The sequence below is a fragment of the Anomaloglossus baeobatrachus genome, chromosome 7 (assembly GCF_048569485.1).
Source record: "Anomaloglossus baeobatrachus isolate aAnoBae1 chromosome 7, aAnoBae1.hap1, whole genome shotgun sequence".
Taxonomy (NCBI): Eukaryota; Metazoa; Chordata; class Amphibia; order Anura; family Aromobatidae; genus Anomaloglossus; species Anomaloglossus baeobatrachus.
In genome coordinates this window covers 69356472-69377338 of record NC_134359.1, presented here as the reverse complement: position 1 = coordinate 69377338, position 20867 = coordinate 69356472, and the positions used below count along the sequence as shown (strand labels likewise).

General features: G+C 50.0%; 1 protein-coding gene across 1 annotated transcript in view; it reads left to right on the top strand.

The window, feature by feature from the left end:
• Positions 1-20867, top strand: part of SESTD1 (SEC14 and spectrin domain containing 1) — a 228432-nt gene that overhangs the window by 43029 nt on the left and 164536 nt on the right. Inside the window, exon 2 of the mRNA XM_075317402.1 lies at positions 4116-4196. Coding sequence (XP_075173517.1) covers positions 4142-4196 — 55 coding nt within the window. The 5' untranslated portion in view covers positions 4116-4141. The remainder of the gene's footprint in view (positions 1-4115; positions 4197-20867) is intronic.

The following is a 20867-nucleotide window of genomic DNA, read 5'->3' as shown; positions in this document are numbered from 1 at the left end:
ACAGAATAATGGACCCCACATAGTCCTCCATACAGAATAATGGACCCCACATAGTCCTCCATGCAGAATAATGGGCCCCACATAGCCCTCCATACAGAATAATGGCCCCACATAGCCCTCCATACAGAATAATGGACCCCACATAGCCCTCCATGCAGAAAAATGGACCCCACATAGCCCTCCATACAGAATAATGGACCCCACATAGCCCTCCGTACAGAATAATGGGCCCCACATAGCCCCCCCCGTACAGAATAATGGGCCCCACATAGCCCTCTATACAGAATAATGGGCCCCACATAGTCCTCCATACAGAATAATGGGCCCCACATAGCCCTCCATACAGAATAATGGGCCTCACATAGCCCTCTATACAGAATAATGGGCCCCACATAGTCCTCCATACAGAATAATGGGCCCCACATAGCCCTCTATACAGAATAATGGGCCCCACATACCCCTCCATACAGAATAATGGGCCCCACATAGCCCCCTGTACAGAATAATGGGCCCCACATAGCCCCCTGTACAGAATAATGGGCGCCTGGCACCGCCGGTCAAATAAAATCAGCCTGCGGGAGGTTGACATATGTGCGTACTTTCTTGTATCTTGCCACCTTAGGGTATGTTCACACTGTGCTTTTGAGGAGTCTTTTGGAGTGGGTCTGCTCCAAAAACCCCTGAAAAATTTCTCAAGAAACGCTTGAAAGACTTTTCCTATTAATTTCCAGTGTAAAATGATATTCTGGCTTTTGAGCATTTTGTAATCACTTCAGGTTTCCAAAAATGCCAAATGGTTAAAAGAAGTGATCCCACCTTTCTTCAGGTATTCTCCGCTTTGCAGCGGTCTCATACTGTACAATAGAAGTCAATGGGAAGACTAAAACAGACTGAAAAATACGGGACAAAACTGCCCCCAAAAAGCGCAGCCCTCCAAAAAATGGGGAAAGAGAGTGCAAAACGTATAAAAGCATTCACGTGCTGCAGATTTATTTCTGCACCAAATCTGCAAGGGAGAAAAAGCAACATGTGCATGAAACTATGGCTGCAATTCAGTAAAGCTGTTTTGCAAGAATTCCGACATAAATTGCTTTGAAAAGTAGAGAAAATCGCTGGTCTTTATAAATCTGGGCCAATCTGATCTACACAGATGTGTGAATATTGCCCATGGCTATAGGAGAGAGATGTGTTTACGGCACTATAGCAGCATCATATACAGGAACATATTTGATATCGCTAAACAGTGGAAAATTAGAGCATTTATTTGGGGAGGTTAAACACTAATTCTTTCAAGACCTACACTACCATTTTTTTTTTGTCTTGTCTTTTTGCAGTAGGTTTTAGGCGACATGTGCACCGAGTATTTGGTTGCAGAAATCTCTGCACCAAATCTGCATTTCTTGGCAGGAAAACCGCTGCATTTTTTGGTGCGTTTTTTGCCCCGTTTTCAGTGCATTTTTTTTTATGCGTTTTTCATGCATTTGGGATGGAAAAAACGCTTAAAAAAAATGCTGAAAGAATTGACAAGGTAAAAAAAGCAACATGTATACACTTGTTTTTTTTTTTCAATGGAGAGAAGTGACCAAAGAAAAAAATGCACGAAAAGCAGCTTTACACCGTGTGCAGAATTATTAGGCAAGTTGTATTTTAAAGGATTTTTTTTATTATTGATCAACAACTACGTTCTCAATCACCCAAAAGACTCATAAATATCAAAGCTTAATATTTTTGGAGGTTGGAGTGGGGTATTTTTAAATTTGGCTATCTTAGGAGGATATCCGTTTGTGCAGGTAATTATTACTGTGCAGAATTATTAGGCAACTTAATAAATACCAAATATATTCCCCTCTCACTTGTTTATTTTCACCAGGTAAACTAATATAACTGCACAAAATTTAGAAATAAACATTTCTGACATGCAAAAACAAAACCCCAAAAATTAGTGACCAATATAGCCACCTTTCTTTATGATGACACTCAGCAGCCGACCATCCATAGATTCTGTCAGTTGCTTGATCTGTTTACGATCAACATTGCGTGCAGCAGCCACCACAGCCTCCAGACACTGCTCCGAGAGGTGTACTGTTTTTACTCCCTGTAGAGCTTACATTTTATGAGGGACCACAGGTTCTCTATGGGGTTCAGATCAGGTGAACAAGGGGGCCATGTCATTATTTTTTCATCTTTTAGACCTTTACTGGCCAGCCACGCTCTGGAGTAGTTGGATGCCTGTGATTGAGCATTGTCCTGCATGAAAATCATGTTTTTTTGAACGATACTGACTTCTTCCTGTACCACTGCTTGAAGAAGTTGTCTTCAAGAAACTGGCAGTAGGTCTGGGAGTTGAGCTTCACTCCATCCTCAACCCGAAAATGTCCCACAAGTTCATCTTTGATGATCCCAGCCCATACCAGTACCCACCTCCACCTTGCTGGCGTCTGAGTCGGAGTGGAGCTCTCTGCCCTTTACTGATCCAGCCTCTGGCCCATCCATCTGGCCCATCAAGAGTCACTCTCATCTCATCAGTCCATAAAACCTTTGAAAAATCAGTCTTAAGATATTTCTTGGCCCAGTCTTGACGTTTTAACTTATGTTTCTTGTTCAACGGTGGTGGTTTTTCAGCCTTCCTTACCTTGGCCATGTCCCTGAGTATGGCACACCTTGTGCTTTTTGATACTCCAGTAACGTTGCAGCTCTGAAATATGGCCAAACTGGTGGCAAATGGCATCTTGGCAGCTTCACGCTTGATTTTCCTCCAATTCATGAACAGTTTTTTTGCACCTTTTTTGCCCAGCACGCTTCTTGCGGCCCTGTTGGCTTTTTGCTATGAAACGCTTGATTGTTCGGTGACCACGCTTCAAAAGTTTGGCAATTTTAAGACTGCGGCATCCCTCTGCAAGACATCTCACAATTTTGGGCTTTTCATAGCCCGTCAAATCTCTCTTCTGACCCATTTTGCCAAAGGAAAGGAAGTTGCCTAATAATTAAGCACACCTTATACAGGGTGTTGATATCATTACACCGCACCCCTCCTCATTACACAGATGCACATCACCTGATTTACTTAATTGGTAGTTGGCTCTCAAGCCTATACAGCTTGGAGTAGGACAACATGTATAAAAATTATCATGTGATTAAAATACTCATTTGCCTAATAATTCTGCACACTGTGTATATGCCTGAACAAATATTGGGCTAATATTTTTACATGTGTTTTTTCTATTTTGTTTTTTAATATCAGTTTTCCTTATTGGAATGAAAAGTAAATTAAATTAAATAAAATAGAGATTGGAATGCAACAACTCCTTGCGTCTTAAAATCTGAATATAGCTTAACGGGGGGGGGGGGGGGGTGTCTGTGCGGGTGGCCAGGTGCATGTCACTGCGTACGGGCGGCCGGATGCCTATTGGTGCCGGTGGCCAGGTGCCTCTCTGTCTCGGCTGCCTCTCTGTGCGGGTGGGTGGCCTGCTGGCTGCCACTCTGTGTGGGCAGACGGGCGGGTGGCTGTACGGACTACGGTGGCTGGCTGTGTGGTGAGTATCCCCGTCTGTCCGCAGTCCCGGTTTGAAATGATGACGCCGAGAGTCAGCGTGTGCGCAGATGGAGCTCTTGGACGAGAGCTCCATCTGCGTGTGCGCCGCTCCGGACGCCATCATTTGAACTGGGACTGTGAACAGACGACACTCGCCGCACAGCCAGCCACCGCATTCCTACAATCGCCTGCACAGAGTGTCAGCCAGCAGGCCGCCCACCCGCACCGGCCTGCTCCACCACTGACCCCCCCACTGCCGCTGTCACTGACCCTAGCACAGCCTCTGCCTCCTGTGACCACTGCTGCCGCCCCCTCCAGTAAGACAACGCTGGAGTATAAGACTGACCCCATTTTTGTTTACCTTTTTTTATCTCTAAATTTAGGGTGCGTCTTATAATCCAGTGCGTCTTATAAAACGAAAAATACGGTATATTTCCTCCATAGTTTTCACATCCATTGTGTAAATGAGATGAACGTTCCTTTTGCCTGAAAAGAATCAATTCGCCCTTGAATCCAGCGCCAACCTTATTTGTTGTGATGGAGATTACAATTATTTTTAAAAAGTTTTTTGTGCTTCTTTCAGAGACCTGTGACCCATAATTAGGAAAGATGGATGCCACTGTGATCTTACCGATACTGAAGAAGAAACTGGCCTTCCTCTCAGGTAAGTTCCTTCTTGTGTGGATTTACATGAACAATAACAAAATACGAGTTAAAGTCATAGAAAGAGGATTGTCAGGAGCTCCTGGATTTGTTAGTGGTTTTCTCCATCTGTTAGTGGTTTTGGCAGAGGGATAGCTGCTCTCGATTATTCGGATTGTTCCAGGGCAGGTGTTACATATACAAAGCAGCCATGTTTTACACCCGGCTCCGTCTTTGGAGACAATCTCCAGACTCCTGTCTACGGAAAAACCTTCTTCAGGCCGGCCACATATCACACACTATTCTGCATCCCGGTATCCATCCGCTGATTATTCTGTGCTATATTCACCTGCGGTTTTGTCTAATTCTGAAATAAAAGCCAGTCAAAAAAGAAAAAAAAATAATTTAAATGCAAATTCAGTAGATCTCGATGGGTAAAAAAGAAAAACAAATCACACTCGCTTTTAAAGAATCAAAGAAAATTTTAACACAGTTGGACTTTCACAAACACTGTACAAATGCTGACACAAATAGACCGTCGTTATGATGGGTTTTTTTTAGTGATGGAATCCTAAATATACGGTATGTCAATAGTATGTAAAGCTCTGTGGAATTAATGGCGCTATATAAGTGAATAAATATTATTATTAGTGGTAGCAGCACTAGCAATGAGCAATTCTCCAGCTGCAGCAGCGATGGGCGATTCTCCAGCTGCAGCAGCGATGGGCGATTCTCCAGCTGCAGCAGCGATGGGCGATTCTCCAGCTGCAGCAGCGATGGGCGATTCTCCAGCTGCAGCAGCGATGGGCGATTCTCCAGCTGCAGCAGCGATGGGCAATTCTCCAGCTGCAGCAGCGATGGGCGATTCTCCAGCTGCAGCAGCGATGGGCGATTCTCCAGCTGCAGCAGTGATGGGCAATTCTCCAGCTGCAGCAGCGATGGGCGATTCTCCAGCTGCAGCAGCGATGGGCAATTCTCCAGCTGCAGCAGTGATGGGCGATTCTCCAGCTGCAGCAGTGATGGGCGATTCTCCAGCTGCAGCAGCGATGGGCGATTCTCCAGCTGCAGCAGCGATGGGCGATTCTCCAGCTGCAGCAGCGATGGGCGATTCTCCAGCTGCAGCAGCGATGGGCAATTCTCCAGCTGCAGCAGTGATGGGCAATTCTCCAGCTGCAGCAGTGATGGGCGATTCTCCAGCTGCAGCAGCGATGGGCGATTCTCCAGCTGCAGCAGCGATGGGCGATTTTCCAGCTGCAGCAGCGATGGGCGATTCTCCAGCTGCAGCAGCGATGGGCGATTCTCCAGCTGCAGCAGCGATGGGCGATTCTCCAGCTGCAGCAGCGATGGGCGATTCTCCAGCTGCAGCAGCGATGGGCGATTCTCCAGCTGCAGCAGCAGCGATGAGCGATTCTCCTGACATTGGATTTTATGGCATACATTGAGTATTTGGTTGTCAAAATTTCTGCCCCATTTCTGCATCTCTTGGCAGAAAAAACACAACTCAAAAACTTTTTCTTTTCATTGCTTTCAGTGGTGAAAAACAGGCAAAAATGCTGAAAGACCCGACGGGCTGAAGATTATTTTTTTTTTTGCACCAAATCTGCAAGTGTGCACTACACTTCAGGTTTCTCATTTACTTTGGTGTCATAAGGATTGCTTGCAATTTTCTGACAAAACTGTACTAGAAAACGCAATAAAACACACTGTCTGCACACAGTCTTATAGTTTGATCTGAAAAAATGTTTGATCCAAATTGAAACTGTCCCAATTCCCATGAGGGGTGGAAAGGGGGTTAGAAAAAAACATTTAAAAAAAAAATACCCAAGACTTTAGGCTGTGTGCACACAGTGCATTTTTATTGCATGTTTTGATGGCTTTTTGGTGCTGTTTTGTCACAAAACTGCAAGCAAATCCAGATGTCAGGAAAGTCCATGAGAAACCTAAAGTCTCGTGCACACATTGAGTATTTTTTCTTTGCAGATTTGGTGCAGAAAATAATACGCAGCGTTTCAATTCTCTAAGCGGTTTTGCAGCGTTTTTCACCCATTGAATTCAGTTGAAAAACGCATGTTTTTGCGCTGTTTTTCCTGCCAAGAAATGCAGAAATTTCTGCAGTCAAATACTCAAGGTGTGCACATAGCCTTATACTCCCCTTTCCTAATCTACTCCAGGCTGTGCTTCCTCCATTCCTGTGATTGACCTCATCCGGTCATTCTGGGGAGCAAGACACATGTGATGTGCGTCGTCTCCACCCAGCGTGACCGTGTGAGACCACTCACGGGCTTCAAGGCAAGAAGAAAAGAAAACCGAAAACCGGTGCGAAAGATATGAGCTGTAGCAGAAAAAAACGCGAAGAAAGGTAATTTTAGAGGTTTTTTTTTATTGCTTTAACCCTTTCCTGGCGCTCAAAAGAATCCTACAAAATGGTGGCTAGTGGAAATTGTATCAGACTTGATTTGTTAATTAGAGATTTGTATATTGATTCCTATTAGTCATGGGGCTTATACGCACAGCCAATACACCAGACACATAGAAGTCTATGGAGCCACACTGTATGTCCGTGTGCCTGCACGTCATATGGGGCATACTAAGGGGTTTGTGTCGAAAGATGCCATTTTGACAGACACGGGCCTAATATATCAAATCTTTCTAAAAGAAAAATGTCTTTTGTTGTCTATAGAAACCAATCAGAACTCCGCTTTCATTTCTTCAACTGCTCTGGTAAAATGAAAGCAGAGCTGTGATTGGTTGCTATGGGCAACAATAAGCTTTTCTTGTGTTTTGGCTTCGGCCTTACACTGTATCATGACCATTTATTATACATTGCTACATGGCGACTACTTTGGGTCCAAGTTTCCATCATATCTTTCATGTATTAGGGCAAATTCAGACATTTGAATTTCAGCCATTTTCATACACTGTCCATGCCAGACCATGAGTCACGGACCATCCGAGGGCCTCCTGCCCTGAACTCCACGACCTCCTATATGCCTATGAAGCTGTCACATTCGGGTCTGAAGAACCATGGCTGGTCCGAACTGTAATGTCTGAATTTGCTCCAATATTGATCACAAGATAAAAGGAATCCTATAAATAACAGGACGTTTGAGTTTAGGGAAGGGACGGCTTGTTTGGGAATGAGTCTTGTCCTGCTGAATGTGTCCTTCCTGCCAAGTACAAAGCTATCAATCTTTGGTTTTCTTTCAGTACTAGAAAAAGGTTAGGCCATGATGGCGTGATAGCCGAGCTCTACTGCTCTCACTATGGAGACTGTAATGAAGGTTGATTTTTATTTTGATTGGTAATATCCTGCAAGGGAAACGACTGGTTACACGGCTGTCATTAATATCTGTGTGATGTCCCTGTAATATATGGGTGTAGGGGCTCCTCCGGAGCGTGAGACCCTCTTTGTATCTGTTCTTCACTCTGGATTATAAATTAGGGTCACGGACACAGGAGTATTAACACCAAATTCTCTAATATTGTATAGGAAAATGAGTTTACTAAATCTAACAACCTTTTTAAAGGATAGGGACACCTTTCGGGGGCAATATATTTACTTAATTGGATGTATTTTGGGCTAAAAATCATTTTTGCAATCGGGTGTCATTAAAACTTTTGCACCATAATATATACTGTGTGTGTGTATATGTGTATATGTATATGTAATATATATATATATATATATATATATATATATATATATATATATATATATATATATATATATATATACATACACATATACACACACCATATACACACGCACGTGCGCGTGTGTGTACATATATATTATATAAACACACGTGTGTATGTATATATGTATGGGTGTGTGTGTGTATATTTATATATATATATATATATATATATATATTTATATATATATATATATATATATATATATATAATTGCCTTATTCTGTCTGTCTGTCTGTCTTGCTCCAAAATTGTGTCCTTACGGTGACACAAAGCTGATTAGCCGCTGGGCTCGCCATGGCCCCGCCCCCCGCACGGATTGGCCACTCGCCCAGGCTGCGCCCCCACACGGATTGGCCGGCCGCTCGCCCAGGCTCCGCCCCCCCACAGATTGGCCTCTCGCCCCGGCACCCTGCAGGCATTGGCATCTCGGCCACGCCCCACCCCCCTCACGCAATGCACGCTAGCTCTGGCCCCGCCCCCCCCCACGCATTCCCCGAACCGACACGGTCACGGAGCCACGACTACCAGGTGAGTACTGTACCCCTGGGAGCCCACATCAGTGTACGCCGCCAAACCAGCCGACACATACCCTCGCATTGCTGGGGCTGGCTGGCGTATGCTGGTGTGGGCTCCCGTGCGAGCGGGGGACGAGATACGCTGGTAACCATGGTAGCCTAGTTACCAGCGCATCAAGGTCCTGCAGCGGCGGAACATACACACACACGCACACACATAACAGCACACACACATACACACACACACACACACATCAGATCACACTCACTCTCACACACACATCACATCGCATCCACACATCAAGGTCCTGCAGCGGCGGAACATACACACACGCACACACATAACAACGCACGCACATAACAGCACACACACACACATCAGATCACACTCACTCTCACACACACCTCACACACACATCACATCGCATCCACATACTCACAACATCCTGGGATATCGCTTGCTTCTCGGCGGTGATACTGTGCTGTGAGCTTCCAGGACCTGCCGGAGGATCACATGGCCAGAAGCATGTGGTATCTCCGGATGTTGTGAGTATGAGCTCGTATGTGCAATATCGTCAATGTGTGTGTGCGTGAGTGTGTGTATGCGATCAGGTGTGTGTGAGTGTATGCGATCGGGTGTGTGTGTGTGTGTGTGTGTGTGTGTATGCGATCGGATCTGTGAGTGTCGGCAAAGGAGCACGGCGTGCTGGAGGAGGCTGGGAGAAGAGAGGCTGATGCTGGGGGAGGCTGAGGCTGGGGTAGGCTGGGAGGAGAGAGGCTGATGCTGGGATGAGAGAGGCTGATGCTGGGGACAGAGAGGCTGATGCTGGGGACAGAGAGGCTGATGCTGGGGACAGAGAGGCTGATGCTGGGGACAGAGAGGCTGATGCTGGGGACAGAGAGGCTGATGTTGGGAGGAGAGAGGCTGATGCTGGGGACAGAGAGGCTGATGCTGGGGACAGAGAGGCTGATGCTGGGATGAGAGAGGCTGATGCTGCGTGTAGAGAGGCTGATGCTGGCGACAGAGAGGCTGATGCTGGCGACAGAGAGGCTGATGCTGGCGACAGAGAGGCTGATGCTGGGAGGAGAGAGGCTGATGCTGGGAGGAGAGAGGCTGATGCTGGGAGGAGAGAGGCTGATGCTGGGAGGAGAGAGGCTGATGCTGGGAGGAGAGAGGCTGATGCTGCGGGCAGAGAGGCTGATGCTGGTGCAGCATGGGGGATGGAGCACGATGGGGGGTGCGCAGCATGGGGGATGGAGCACGTTTGGGAGTGCGCAGCATGGCGGATGGAGCACGTTTGGGAGTGCGCAGCATGGCGGATGGAGCACGTTTGGGAGTGCGCAGCATGGCGGATGCACCACGTTTGGGAGTGCGCAGCATGGCGGATGGACCACGTTTGGGAGTGCGCAGCATGGCGGATGGACCACGTTTGGGAGTGCGCAGCATGGCGGATGGACCACGTTTGGGAGTGCGCAGCATGGCGGATGGACCACGTTTGGGAGTGCGCAGCATGGCGGATGGACCACGTTTGGGAGTGCGCAGCATGGCGGATGGACCACGTTTGGGAGTGCGCAGCATGGCGGATGGACCACGTTTGGGAGTGCGCAGCATGGCGGATGGAGCACGTTTGGGAGTGCGCAGCATGGCGGATGGAGCACGTTTGGGAGTGCGCAGCATGGGAGATGGAGCACGATGGGGGGTAGGCAGCATAGGTGATGGAGCACGATGGGGATGGAGCACGTTTGGGAGTGCGCTGCATGGCGGATGGACCACGTTTGGGAGTGCGCAGCATGGCGGATGGACCACGTTTGGGAGTGCGCAGCATGGCGGATGGAGCACGCTTGGGAGTGCGCAGCATGGTGGATGGAGCACGTTTGGGAGTGCGCAGCATGGGAGATGGAGCACGATGGGGGGTGCGCAGCATAGGGGATGGAGCACGATGGGAAGTGCACACCTCCCCCCAACACACACACGCGCGCGCGCGCGCACTGCACAACACACCACACACACACACACACACACACTGGGAACCACAAACAACTGCCCTACACAGACACCCACACACACAGACAACGCTGCACACACACAACACCCAACACACAAACACCGCGGCACACACAAATATACGCACGTACCGCACAACACACACATTGCACAAAACATACCTCCCCCCAAAACACACCACACACACACAAACCGCGCAACACACACACAACGCTACAGACACACAGCGCTCCACAAACAACGCAACACACATACAACACCGCTCTCACCCCCCGTCACACCCAGACAACACCCAGAACATGTACAGCACCTACACAAACACTTGGTAACTACACACAACATATATATATATATATATATACAAAAATCATACATGAACTACACAATATGTAAATTCTAGAATACCCGATGCGTAGAATCGGGCCACCTTCTAGTATATATATATCTATATATATATAATTGCCTTATTCTGTCTTTCTGTCTGTCTGTCTGTCTTGCTCCAAAATTGTGTCCTTACGGTGACACAAAGCTGATTGGCCGCTGGGCTCGCCATGGCCCCGCCCCCCGCACAGATTGGCCGCTTGCCTCGCCTCCGCCCCCCCCACGGATTGGTCGCTCGCCTCGGCCTGGCCCCGCCCTCCGCATGGATTGGCCACTCGCCCCGGCCCTCCGCACGCATCGCCAGACATAACCTTGCGCTGCTGGGATCGTGACGGAGCCAGTGTACGCTGGTAACCATTATACACATCGGGTAACTAAGGTCCCTTAGTTACCCGATGTGTATCATAGTTACCAGCGTACACCGGCTCCCGGTACACATGTGCAGGGAGCCGGCATTATACTCCCCTCCCCCCAGGACTACTCCTCCTATTATACTCCTCTCTGAGTATAATAGGAGAACTATTATAGCATGGGGGATGGAGCACGATGGGGTGCGCAGCATGGGGGATGTAGCACGATGGGGGGTGCACAGCATGGGGGATGGAGCACGTTGGGGAGTGTGCAGCATGGGGGATGGAGCACGATGGGGAGTGCGCAGCATGGGGGATGGAGCACGATGGGGGGGTGTGTAGCATGGGGGATGGAGCACGATGGGGGGTGCGCAGCATGGGGGATGGAGCACGATGGGGGGTGCGCAGCACGGGGGATGGAGCACGACGGGGAGTGCGCAGCATGGAGGATGGAGCACAATGGGGAGTGCACAGCATGGGGGATGGAGCACGATGGGGAGTGCGCAGCATGGGGGATGGAGCACGATGGGGGTGTGCAGCATGGGGGATGGAGCACGATGGGGAGTGCGCAGCATGGGGGATGGAGCACGATGGGGAGTGTGCAGCATAGGGGATGGAGCATGATGGGGGGTGCGCAGCATGGGGGATGGAGCACGATGGGGGGTGCGCAGCATGGGGGATGGAGCACGATGGGGGGGTGCGCAGCATGGGGGATGGAGCACGATGGGGAGTGCGCAGCATGGAGGATGGAGCACGATGGGGAGAGTGCAGCATGGGGGATGGAGCACGATGGGGAGTGCGCAGCATGGGGGATGGAGCACGATGGGGGTGTGCAGCATGGGGGATGGAGCACGATGGGGAGTGTGCAGCATGGGGGATGGAGCACGATGGGGGGTGCGCAGCATGGGGGATGGAGCACGATGGGGGGGTGCGCAGCATGGGGGATGGAGCACGATGGGGGGTGCGCAGCATGGGGGATGGAGCACGATGGGGAGTGCGCAGCATGGAGGATGGAGCACGATGGGGAGAGTGCAGCATGAGGGATGGAGCACGATGGGGGGTGCGCAGCATCGGGGATGGAGCACGATGGGGAATGCGCAGCATAGGGGATGGAGCACGATGGGGGGTGGGCAGCATGGGGAATTGGGGCACGATGGGGGGTGCACAGCATGGGGGATGGGGAACGATGGGAGGTGCACACCTCCCCCCAACACACACACAACACACCACACACACACTGGGAACCACAAACACCGCCCTACACAGACACCCACACACACAGACAACGCCGCACACACACAACACCCAACACACACACACCGCGGCATACATAAATATACGCACATACCGCACAACACACACATTGCACAAAACATACCTCCCCCCAAAACACACCACACCCACACAAACCGCGCAACACACACACACACACACAACGCTACAGACACACAACGCTCCACAAACAACGCAACACACGCAACACACATACAACACCGCTCTCACCCCCCGCCACACCCAGACAACACCCAGAACATGTACAGCGCCCTACACAAACACTTGGTAACTACACACAACAACATCTATATATAACAAAAATCATACATGAACTACACAATACGTAAATTCTAGAATACCCGATGCTTAGAATCGGGCCACCTTCTAGTCTATATATATAATTGCCTTATTCTGTCTGCCTGTCTGCCTTTTTTCCATGTCTTTCTGTCTGTCTGTCTGTCTTGCTCCAAAATTGTGTCCTTACGGTGACACAAAGCTGATTGGCCGCTGGGCTCGCCATGGCCCCGCCCCCTGCACGGATTGGCCGCTCGCCCAGGCAAGTCGCCCACGCCCCGCCCCCTCACGCAATGCACGCTCGCTCTGGCCCCGCCCCCCGCACGCATTCCCCGAACCGACCGACACGGAGCCACGACTCCCAGGTGAGTACTGTACCCCCGGGAGCCCACATCAGCGTACGCCGCCAACCCAGCCGACACATACCCTCGCATTGCTGGGGTTGCCGCCGTATGCTGGTGTGGGCTCCCGTGCGAGCGGGGGACGGGATACGCTGGTAACCATGGTAGCATAGTTACCAGCGCATCAAGGTCCTGCAGCGGCGGAACATACACACACGCACGCACGCACACACACACACACACACACATCAGATCACACTCACTCTCACACACACCTCACACACACATCACATCGCATCCACACACTCACAACATCCTGGGATATCGCTTGCTTCTCGGCGGCGATACTGTGCAGTGAACTTCCAGGACCTGCCGGAGGATCACATGGCCAGAAGCATGTGGTATCTCCGGATGTTGTGAGTGTGAGCGCGTATGTGCGATATCGTCAATGTGTGTGTGCGTGAGTGTATGCGATCGGGTGTGCGTGAGTGTATGCGATCGGGTGTGTGAGAGTGTATGCGATCGGGTGTGTGTGAGTGTATGCGATCGGGTGTGTGTGAGTGTATGCGATCGGGTGTGTGTGAGTGTATGCGATCGGATCTGTGTCGGCAGAGGAGCACGGCGTGCTGGAGGAGGCTGGGAGGAGAGAGGCTGATCCTGGGGAAGGCTGGGAGGGGGAGGCTGAGAGAAGAGAGGCTGATGCTGGGGGAGGCTGAGGCTGGGGTAGGCTGGGAGGAGAGAGGCTGATGCTGGGAGGAGAGAGGCTGATGCTGGGAGGAGAGAGGCTGATGCTGGGAGGAGACAGGCTGACGCTGGGAGGAGAGAGGCTGACGCTGGGAGGAGAGAGGCTGACGCTGGGAGGAGAGAGGCTGACGCTGGGAGGAGAGAGGCTGACGCTGGGAGGAGAGAGGCTGACGCTGGGAGGAGAGAGGCTGACGCTGGGAGGAGAGAGGCTGACGCTGGGAGGAGAGAGGCTGACGCTGGGAGGAGAGAGGCTGACGCTGGGAGGAGAGAGGCTGACGCTGGGAGGAGAGAGGCTGACGCTGGGAGGAGAGAGGCTGACGCTGGGAGGAGAGAGGCTGACGCTGGGAGGAGAGAGGCTGACGCTGGGAGGAGAGAGGCTGAGCCTGGGGAAGGCTGGGAGGGGGAGGCTGAGAGAAGAGAGGCTGATGCTGGGGACAGAAAAGGCTGATGCTGGGAGGAGAGAGGCTGATGCTGGGAGGAGAGAGGCTGATGCTGGGAGGAGAGAGGCTGATGCTGGGAGGAGAGAGGCTGATGCTGGGAGGAGAGAGGCTGATGCTGGGAGGAGAGAGGCTGAGCCTGGGGAAGGCTGGGAGGGGGAGGCTGAGAGAAGAGAGGCTGATGCTGGGGGAGGCTGAGGCTGGGGTAGGCTGGGAGGAGAGAGGCTGATGCTAGGGACAGAAAAGGCTGATGCTGGGAGGAGAGAGGCTGATGCTGGGAGGAGAGAGGCTGATCCTGGGGAAGGCTGGGAGGGGGAGGCTGAGAGAAGAGAGGCTGATGCTGGGGACAGAAAAGGCTGATGCTGGGAGGAGAGAGGCTGATGCTGGGAGGAGAGAGGCTGATGCTGGGAGGAGAGAGGCTGATGCTGGGAGGAGAGAGGCTGATGCTGGGAGGAGAGAGGCTGATGCTGGGAGGAGAGAGGCTGATGCTGGGAGGAGAGAGGCTGATCCTGGGGAAGGCTGGGAGGGGGAGGCTGAGAGAAGAGAGGCTGATGCTGGGGGAGGCTGAGGCTGGGGTAGGCTGGGAGGAGAGAGGCTGATGCTAGGGACAGAAGAGGCTGATGCTGGGAGGAGAGAGGCTGATGCTGGGAGGAGAGAGGCTGATGCTGCGGGCAGAGAGGCTGATGCTGCGGGCAGAGAGGCTGATGCTGCGGGCAGAGAGGCTGATGCTGCGGGCAGAGAGGCTGATGCTGCGGGCAGAGAGGCTGATGCTGCGGGCAGAGAGGCTGATGCTGGTTCAACATGGGGGATGGAGCATGATGGGGGTGCGCAGCATGGCGGATGGACCACGTTGGGGAGTGCGCAGCATGGGGGATGGAGCACGTTTGGGAGTGCGCAGCATGGCGGATGGAGCACGATGGGGGGTGCGCCGCTTGGGGGATGGAGCACGATGGGAGGTGCACACCTCCCCCCAACACGCACGCACGCACGCGCGCGCGCACACACACACACGCACACACTGCACAACACACACACACACTGGGAACCACAAACACCGCCCTACACAGACACCCACACACACAGACAACGCTGCACACACACAACACCCAACACACAAACACCGCAGCATACATAAATATACGCACATACCGCACAACAACATTGCACAAAACATACCTCCCCCCAAAACACACCACACACACAAACCGCGCAACACACACACACAACGCTACAGACACACAGCGCTCCACAAACAACGCAACACACGCAACACACATACAACACCGCTCTCACCCCCCGCCACACCCAGAACATGTACAGCGCCTACACAAACACTTGGTAACTACACACAACATCTATATATATATATAACAAAAATCATACATGAACTACACAATACGTAAATTCTAGAATACCCGATGCGTAGAATCGGGCCACCTTCTAGTGTATATATGTATATAATATATATATATATATGTATGTATGTATGTATGTATGTATATATACATATGTGCATATATATATATATATATAATATATATATATATATATATATATATATATATATAATTATAGCTCTGTGTTTCATTCTCTATTACTGGCTGTAGGATGAGTTAAAGGGGTTGTCCAGGTTTAGGTATGAAGTCTACAATCACTCTATGTGACTGCAGACTTCTAAAGGGAGCTTTACATGCTACAATATCATTAATGTTTTATCGTCGGGGTCACGTCGTTAGTGACGCACATCCGGCGTCATTAACAATATCGCAGCTTGTGACACTTATGTGCGACCTAAAACGATCGCAAAAGCGGCCAAAATTGTTTGCCGCGGAGAGGTCGTCCTAAAACAAAAAAACGATTACCCCTCATTAGCGATGTTGTTCCTGCGGCAGCATACATCACTGTGTGTGACTCCGCAGGAGCGAGGAACATCTCCTTACCTGCCTCCACCGGCAATGCGGAAGGAAGGAGGTGGGCGAGATGTTACGTCCCACTCATCTCCGCCCCTCCGCTTCTATTGGACGGCTGCCGTGACGTCGCTGTGACGCTGCACGACCCGCCCCCTTAGAAAGGAGGTGGATCGCCGGCCAGAGCTACGTCGCAGGGAAGGTAAGTCCGTGTGACAGGAGTGCGCGACGGGCAGCGATGTGCACCTGTTGCACAAACGTTGTGGGCGGGTACGCATGCTAGCGACATCAGGACTGATATCGTAGCGTGTAAAGCCCCCTTAAGTCCTCATAGTGTGCGCACACTGCCAGGATTCTCTGATGTCTGAAATCAGAGTGGCGAGCATGTGACGGCAGGTATTTGATTTGCATATATTCGGCCACATTCCAACTAGAGGTGAGCAAAGACCGCTCACGTCTAGTTGGAATGTGTCCGAAAATATGCAAATCGCATACCTGACGTCACATGATCGCTGCTCTCATTACCGACATCAGAGAATCCTGGCAGTGTGCGCACAATACATGTCCGTTGAGTGAGGCCGAGCATGTCCTGTCATGATATGACCGCCCGCTCTCGTCACTGGCAGCAGAGAATCCTGACGGCATGCAGTGTGCACACTGTGAGGATTCAAAGGTCTTCCGTCACATAGAGTCATCATAGCTGAGAATCCCTCAGGAAGTTGTTGTGACAGAGTTTTTAATGCTTACCTTCCTCCTTCTTTGGAGCTCTTCACAGCTAATTTATGACCACATGAAAGTTCAGTTGATTTTTGTGGTAACATGTCAGTTGAGAAGGGCTCCGAAGAAGAAACACAATATTTATAAACTTTTTCTTAAGAGTTAGCTCACTGACAGATTATCCGTTAACTCATTTTGCAGCCAGTAATGGATGGAGCAAAACTGCCCGATCCTCATCTTCCTTGACATCTGCAGGATAGTTTTTACACATGCTTTCTGCTCTGTGCAGAGGTGCCTGTACATGTAGGGGGAGAAGGTGAGCTGTGACCATCACCTATTGTGAATAGTGGATCACGATTTATCTGTACAGATCTTTCTTGTCCTTACAGACTTGATGATACTGACATAACTGCTGAAAGTGGTCTGTGGGTTTTTGGAAAATTGAAAGTGGTCATTGAAATGTTTTATACAAAATTTAACAGAATTGTTCATTTCCTGATGATGCATTCCCTATGAAAGCAGGGTTGAGTCACTGTACAATACACCGTTCTACTATTTTGTACTAGTAACTTCATGGCTTTAGTATTTTTTAAACTTTATTTTTCTAAGGTCCATGCTCAGATGTGTCAGTGACCTAAAAAAGGTAGAAAAACTTTTTTTTTTTTTTTTTTAACAACGGTGTAAAGCTTCCAGCATCAGATTACTCTGCTGATGTAGACGGAGGGATGGAGGCCAACATGCTGGGCTGCTATTCTCTGGCTGGGAATTATGCGCAGAAAATGAAGCTGATTACATTGAAACGCTGCATGAGGCATCTGTTTGTGGATTTACAATGGCAAATTAGTGTAGTAAAATTCATTTTAATCCTACATCTAAGGATCCGGCTGGCACTGCGCTACCAAACTTTACTTATTTCTGAGTAAATAAGGAAAAACTGCCTCTGAGGTCAGGGATCCTGAAGGAATGCACGCAGTCCAAGAAAATGAGTGTGAACGCAAGAAAATAGGAACGTGCCATGAAATACGCTGTCCTGCTCCTGAACTTTTGGGTGTTGGTTCACTTGGCCACCGAATGTCTCCAAATGTGACAGTGAGATTAAGTGATTGTGAGGCATATACTGCTATAGTAATATTCTGCTGACGAGAAAGTGTTGCAACAAGCCTCAGCGTGCTTGCCAAACGGTCTGCCTAAGTTCACACGCTGTGTTTTTGCAGCATTCTTTTCGTTGCAGTAAAAAAGCTGCTTCCAAACAGCAGGTTTTGTTGCGCGCTTTCATTGTTGTTTTTTTTTTTTCTATGTTGCTGTTGGTTTTGTTGCGGCTGCTGTTTTTGCTGCCGCGTTCGTTGTTTTTGCTGCCGCGTTCGTTGTTTTTGCTGCCGCGTTCGTTGTTTTTGCTGCCGCGTTCGTTGTTTTTGCTGCCGCGTTCGTTGTTTTTGCTGCCGCGTTCGTTGTTTTTGCTGCCGCGTTCGTTGTTTTTGCTCCCGCTTTAGTTGTTTTTGCTGCCGCTTTAGTTGTTTTTGCTGCCGCTTTAGTTGTTTTTGCTGCTGCTTTAGTTGTTTTTGCTGCCACTTTCGTTGTTTTGCTGCCGCTTTCGTTGTTTTTGCTGCCACTTTCGTTGTTTTGCTGCCGCTTTCGTTGTTTTTGCTGCCGCTTTCACTGTTTTGCTGCCGCTTTCGTTGTTTTTGCTGCCGCTTTCACTGTTTTGCTGCCGCTTTTGCTGTTGTTGCTGCCGCTTTTGCTGTTTTTGCTGCCGCTGCTGTTTTTGCTGCCGCTGCTGTTTTTGCTGCCGCTTTCGCTGCTACTTTTGCTGCTCCTGCTACTTTTGCTGCTCCTGCTACTTTTGCTGCTCCTGCTACTTTTGCTGCTCCTGCTACTTTTGCTGCTCCTGCTACTTTTGCTGCTCCTGCTACTTTTGCTGCTCCTGCTGTCTTTGCGGCTCCTGCTGCCTTTGCGGCTCCTGCTGCCTTTGCGGCTCCTGCTGCCTTTGCGGCTCCTGCTGCCTTTGCGGCTCCTGCTGTCTTTGCGGCTCCTGCTGTCTTTGCGGCTCCTGCTGTCTTTGCGGCTCCTGCTGTCTTTGCGGCTCCTGCTGTCTTTGCGGCTCCTGCTGTCTTTGCGGCTCCTGCTGTCTTTGCGGCTCCTGCTGTCTTTGCGGCTCCTGCTGCCTTTGCGGCTCCTGCTGCCTTTGCGGCTCCTGCTGCCTTTGCGGCTCCTGCTGTCTTTGCGGCTCCTGCTGTCTTTGCGGCTCCTGCTGACTTTGCGGCTCCTGCTGCCTTTGCGGCTCCTGCTGCCTTTGCGGCTCCTGCTGCCTTTGCGGCTCCTGCTGCCTTTGCGGCTCCTGCTGCCTTTGCGGCTCCTGCTGTCTTTGCGGCTCCTGCTGTCTTTGCTGCTCCTGCTGTCTTTGCTGCTCCTGCTGTCTTTGCTGCTCCTGCTGTCTTTGCTGCTCCTGCTGTCTTTGCGGCTCCTGCTGTCTTTGCGGCTCCTGCTGTCTTTGCGGCTCCTGCTGTCTTTGCGGCTCCTCCTGTCTTTGCGCCTCCTGCTGTCTTTGCTGCTCCTGCTGTCTTTGCTGCTCCTGCTGTCTTTGCGGCTCCTGCTGTCTTTGCGGCTCCTGCTGTCTTTGCGGCTCCTGCTGTCTTTGCGGCTCCTGCTGTCTTTGCGGCTCCTGCTGTCTTTGCGGCTCCTGCTGTCTTTGCGGCTCCTGCTGTCTTTGCGGCTCCTGCTGTCTTTGCGGCTCCTGCTGTCTTTGCGGCTCCTCCTGTCTTTGCGGCTCCTCCTGTCTTTGCGGCTCCTCCTGTCTTCAGTTTAGTTTCTTGTTGCTGCTGCTGTTTTTGTTGCTGTTTTTGTTTTTAGTTTTTCTGTTGCTGTTAATTTCATTCACCACAAAAGGAGCAAAAACACAGCTGTTGTGATTTTGCAGCCTTTTAGCACTTTCTTATTACCTTCAATGTTGAAAAAATGCTGCAAAACGCTGAAAGAATTGGCATGCTGATTTTTCCCCAAATTGCAGCAGTTTTCCACTTCAGTCCTGAAGAAGAAAAAAAATGAGATTTCTGAAATCTCAGGTTTTTCTGGTACTATACAAAGCAGCTTTTAATTTGCATAAAATGCATGAAAAAAATGCAATGTGTGAATATAACCTTATAAATACAATAGAGTTTGGAAAGAAGTATTAAGGGGGTATTCCGGTTTTAGAAAAAGTCTGTGCCCAGGAACAGTTTTTAAGAGTAAAATAAATGAAAACTAATAAATTGGCCTTACTCACCCTTCCCAGGTCCAGGGCTGAGTATCTGCAATTCCTTCCAGTGTCTGTCATGTTGACACCGCTGCAGCCAATCACTGAGCTGAGCATCTCTTGCTGTCTATTCAGGCAAATCCGCTGAGCTCCGTTATTGGCTGAAGTGCTGCGGACAATAACAGACAATGGGAGCATCTGTGGAGCCCCAGCGCTGGACCTGGGGAGGGTGAGTAAACTAAACATACAAGCTAAACCTGGAGACAAGGGTTTTCTGATATGGGGAAAGCCCATTTAACCTTTTCCCAAATTAATAAATAAATATTGAATAAGCTTCTTAATTTAGATGTATTTTAATGGCACCGCGTGACCACTCCTGTGCCGTAGGAAGGGATGAGGACAGCTAAAGCAACCCAATAGTGCCATTACCCCAGCAAACAAGACCTTTTATCATTTATCTGAATTTTCATCAGCGTTAATCAGTCAGTGATCATAGTTATCTACCTCACAAGGATCAGTGGTACTTTGCTGATATATCTGATCCAGCACCGCCATTGTGCTTGAGGCTGTTTTCGGTACTACAGATTAGGCCAATTTAGGGGTTCCAAAATTACAAGGGCTCTCCGACCCATAGAATAAGGGATAATTGGCACATGACTGGGGATCTGTCCCCCAACTAAACTACCAGTGAACTGTTAATGAGGCTATAAATGTACATGTCACAAACAATAGAAAGAAGTGGTCCTGCACCACCGCGCTGTGTCTCTCACCGGTGTCAGCAAGGAGTAGGTTAGTTCAAG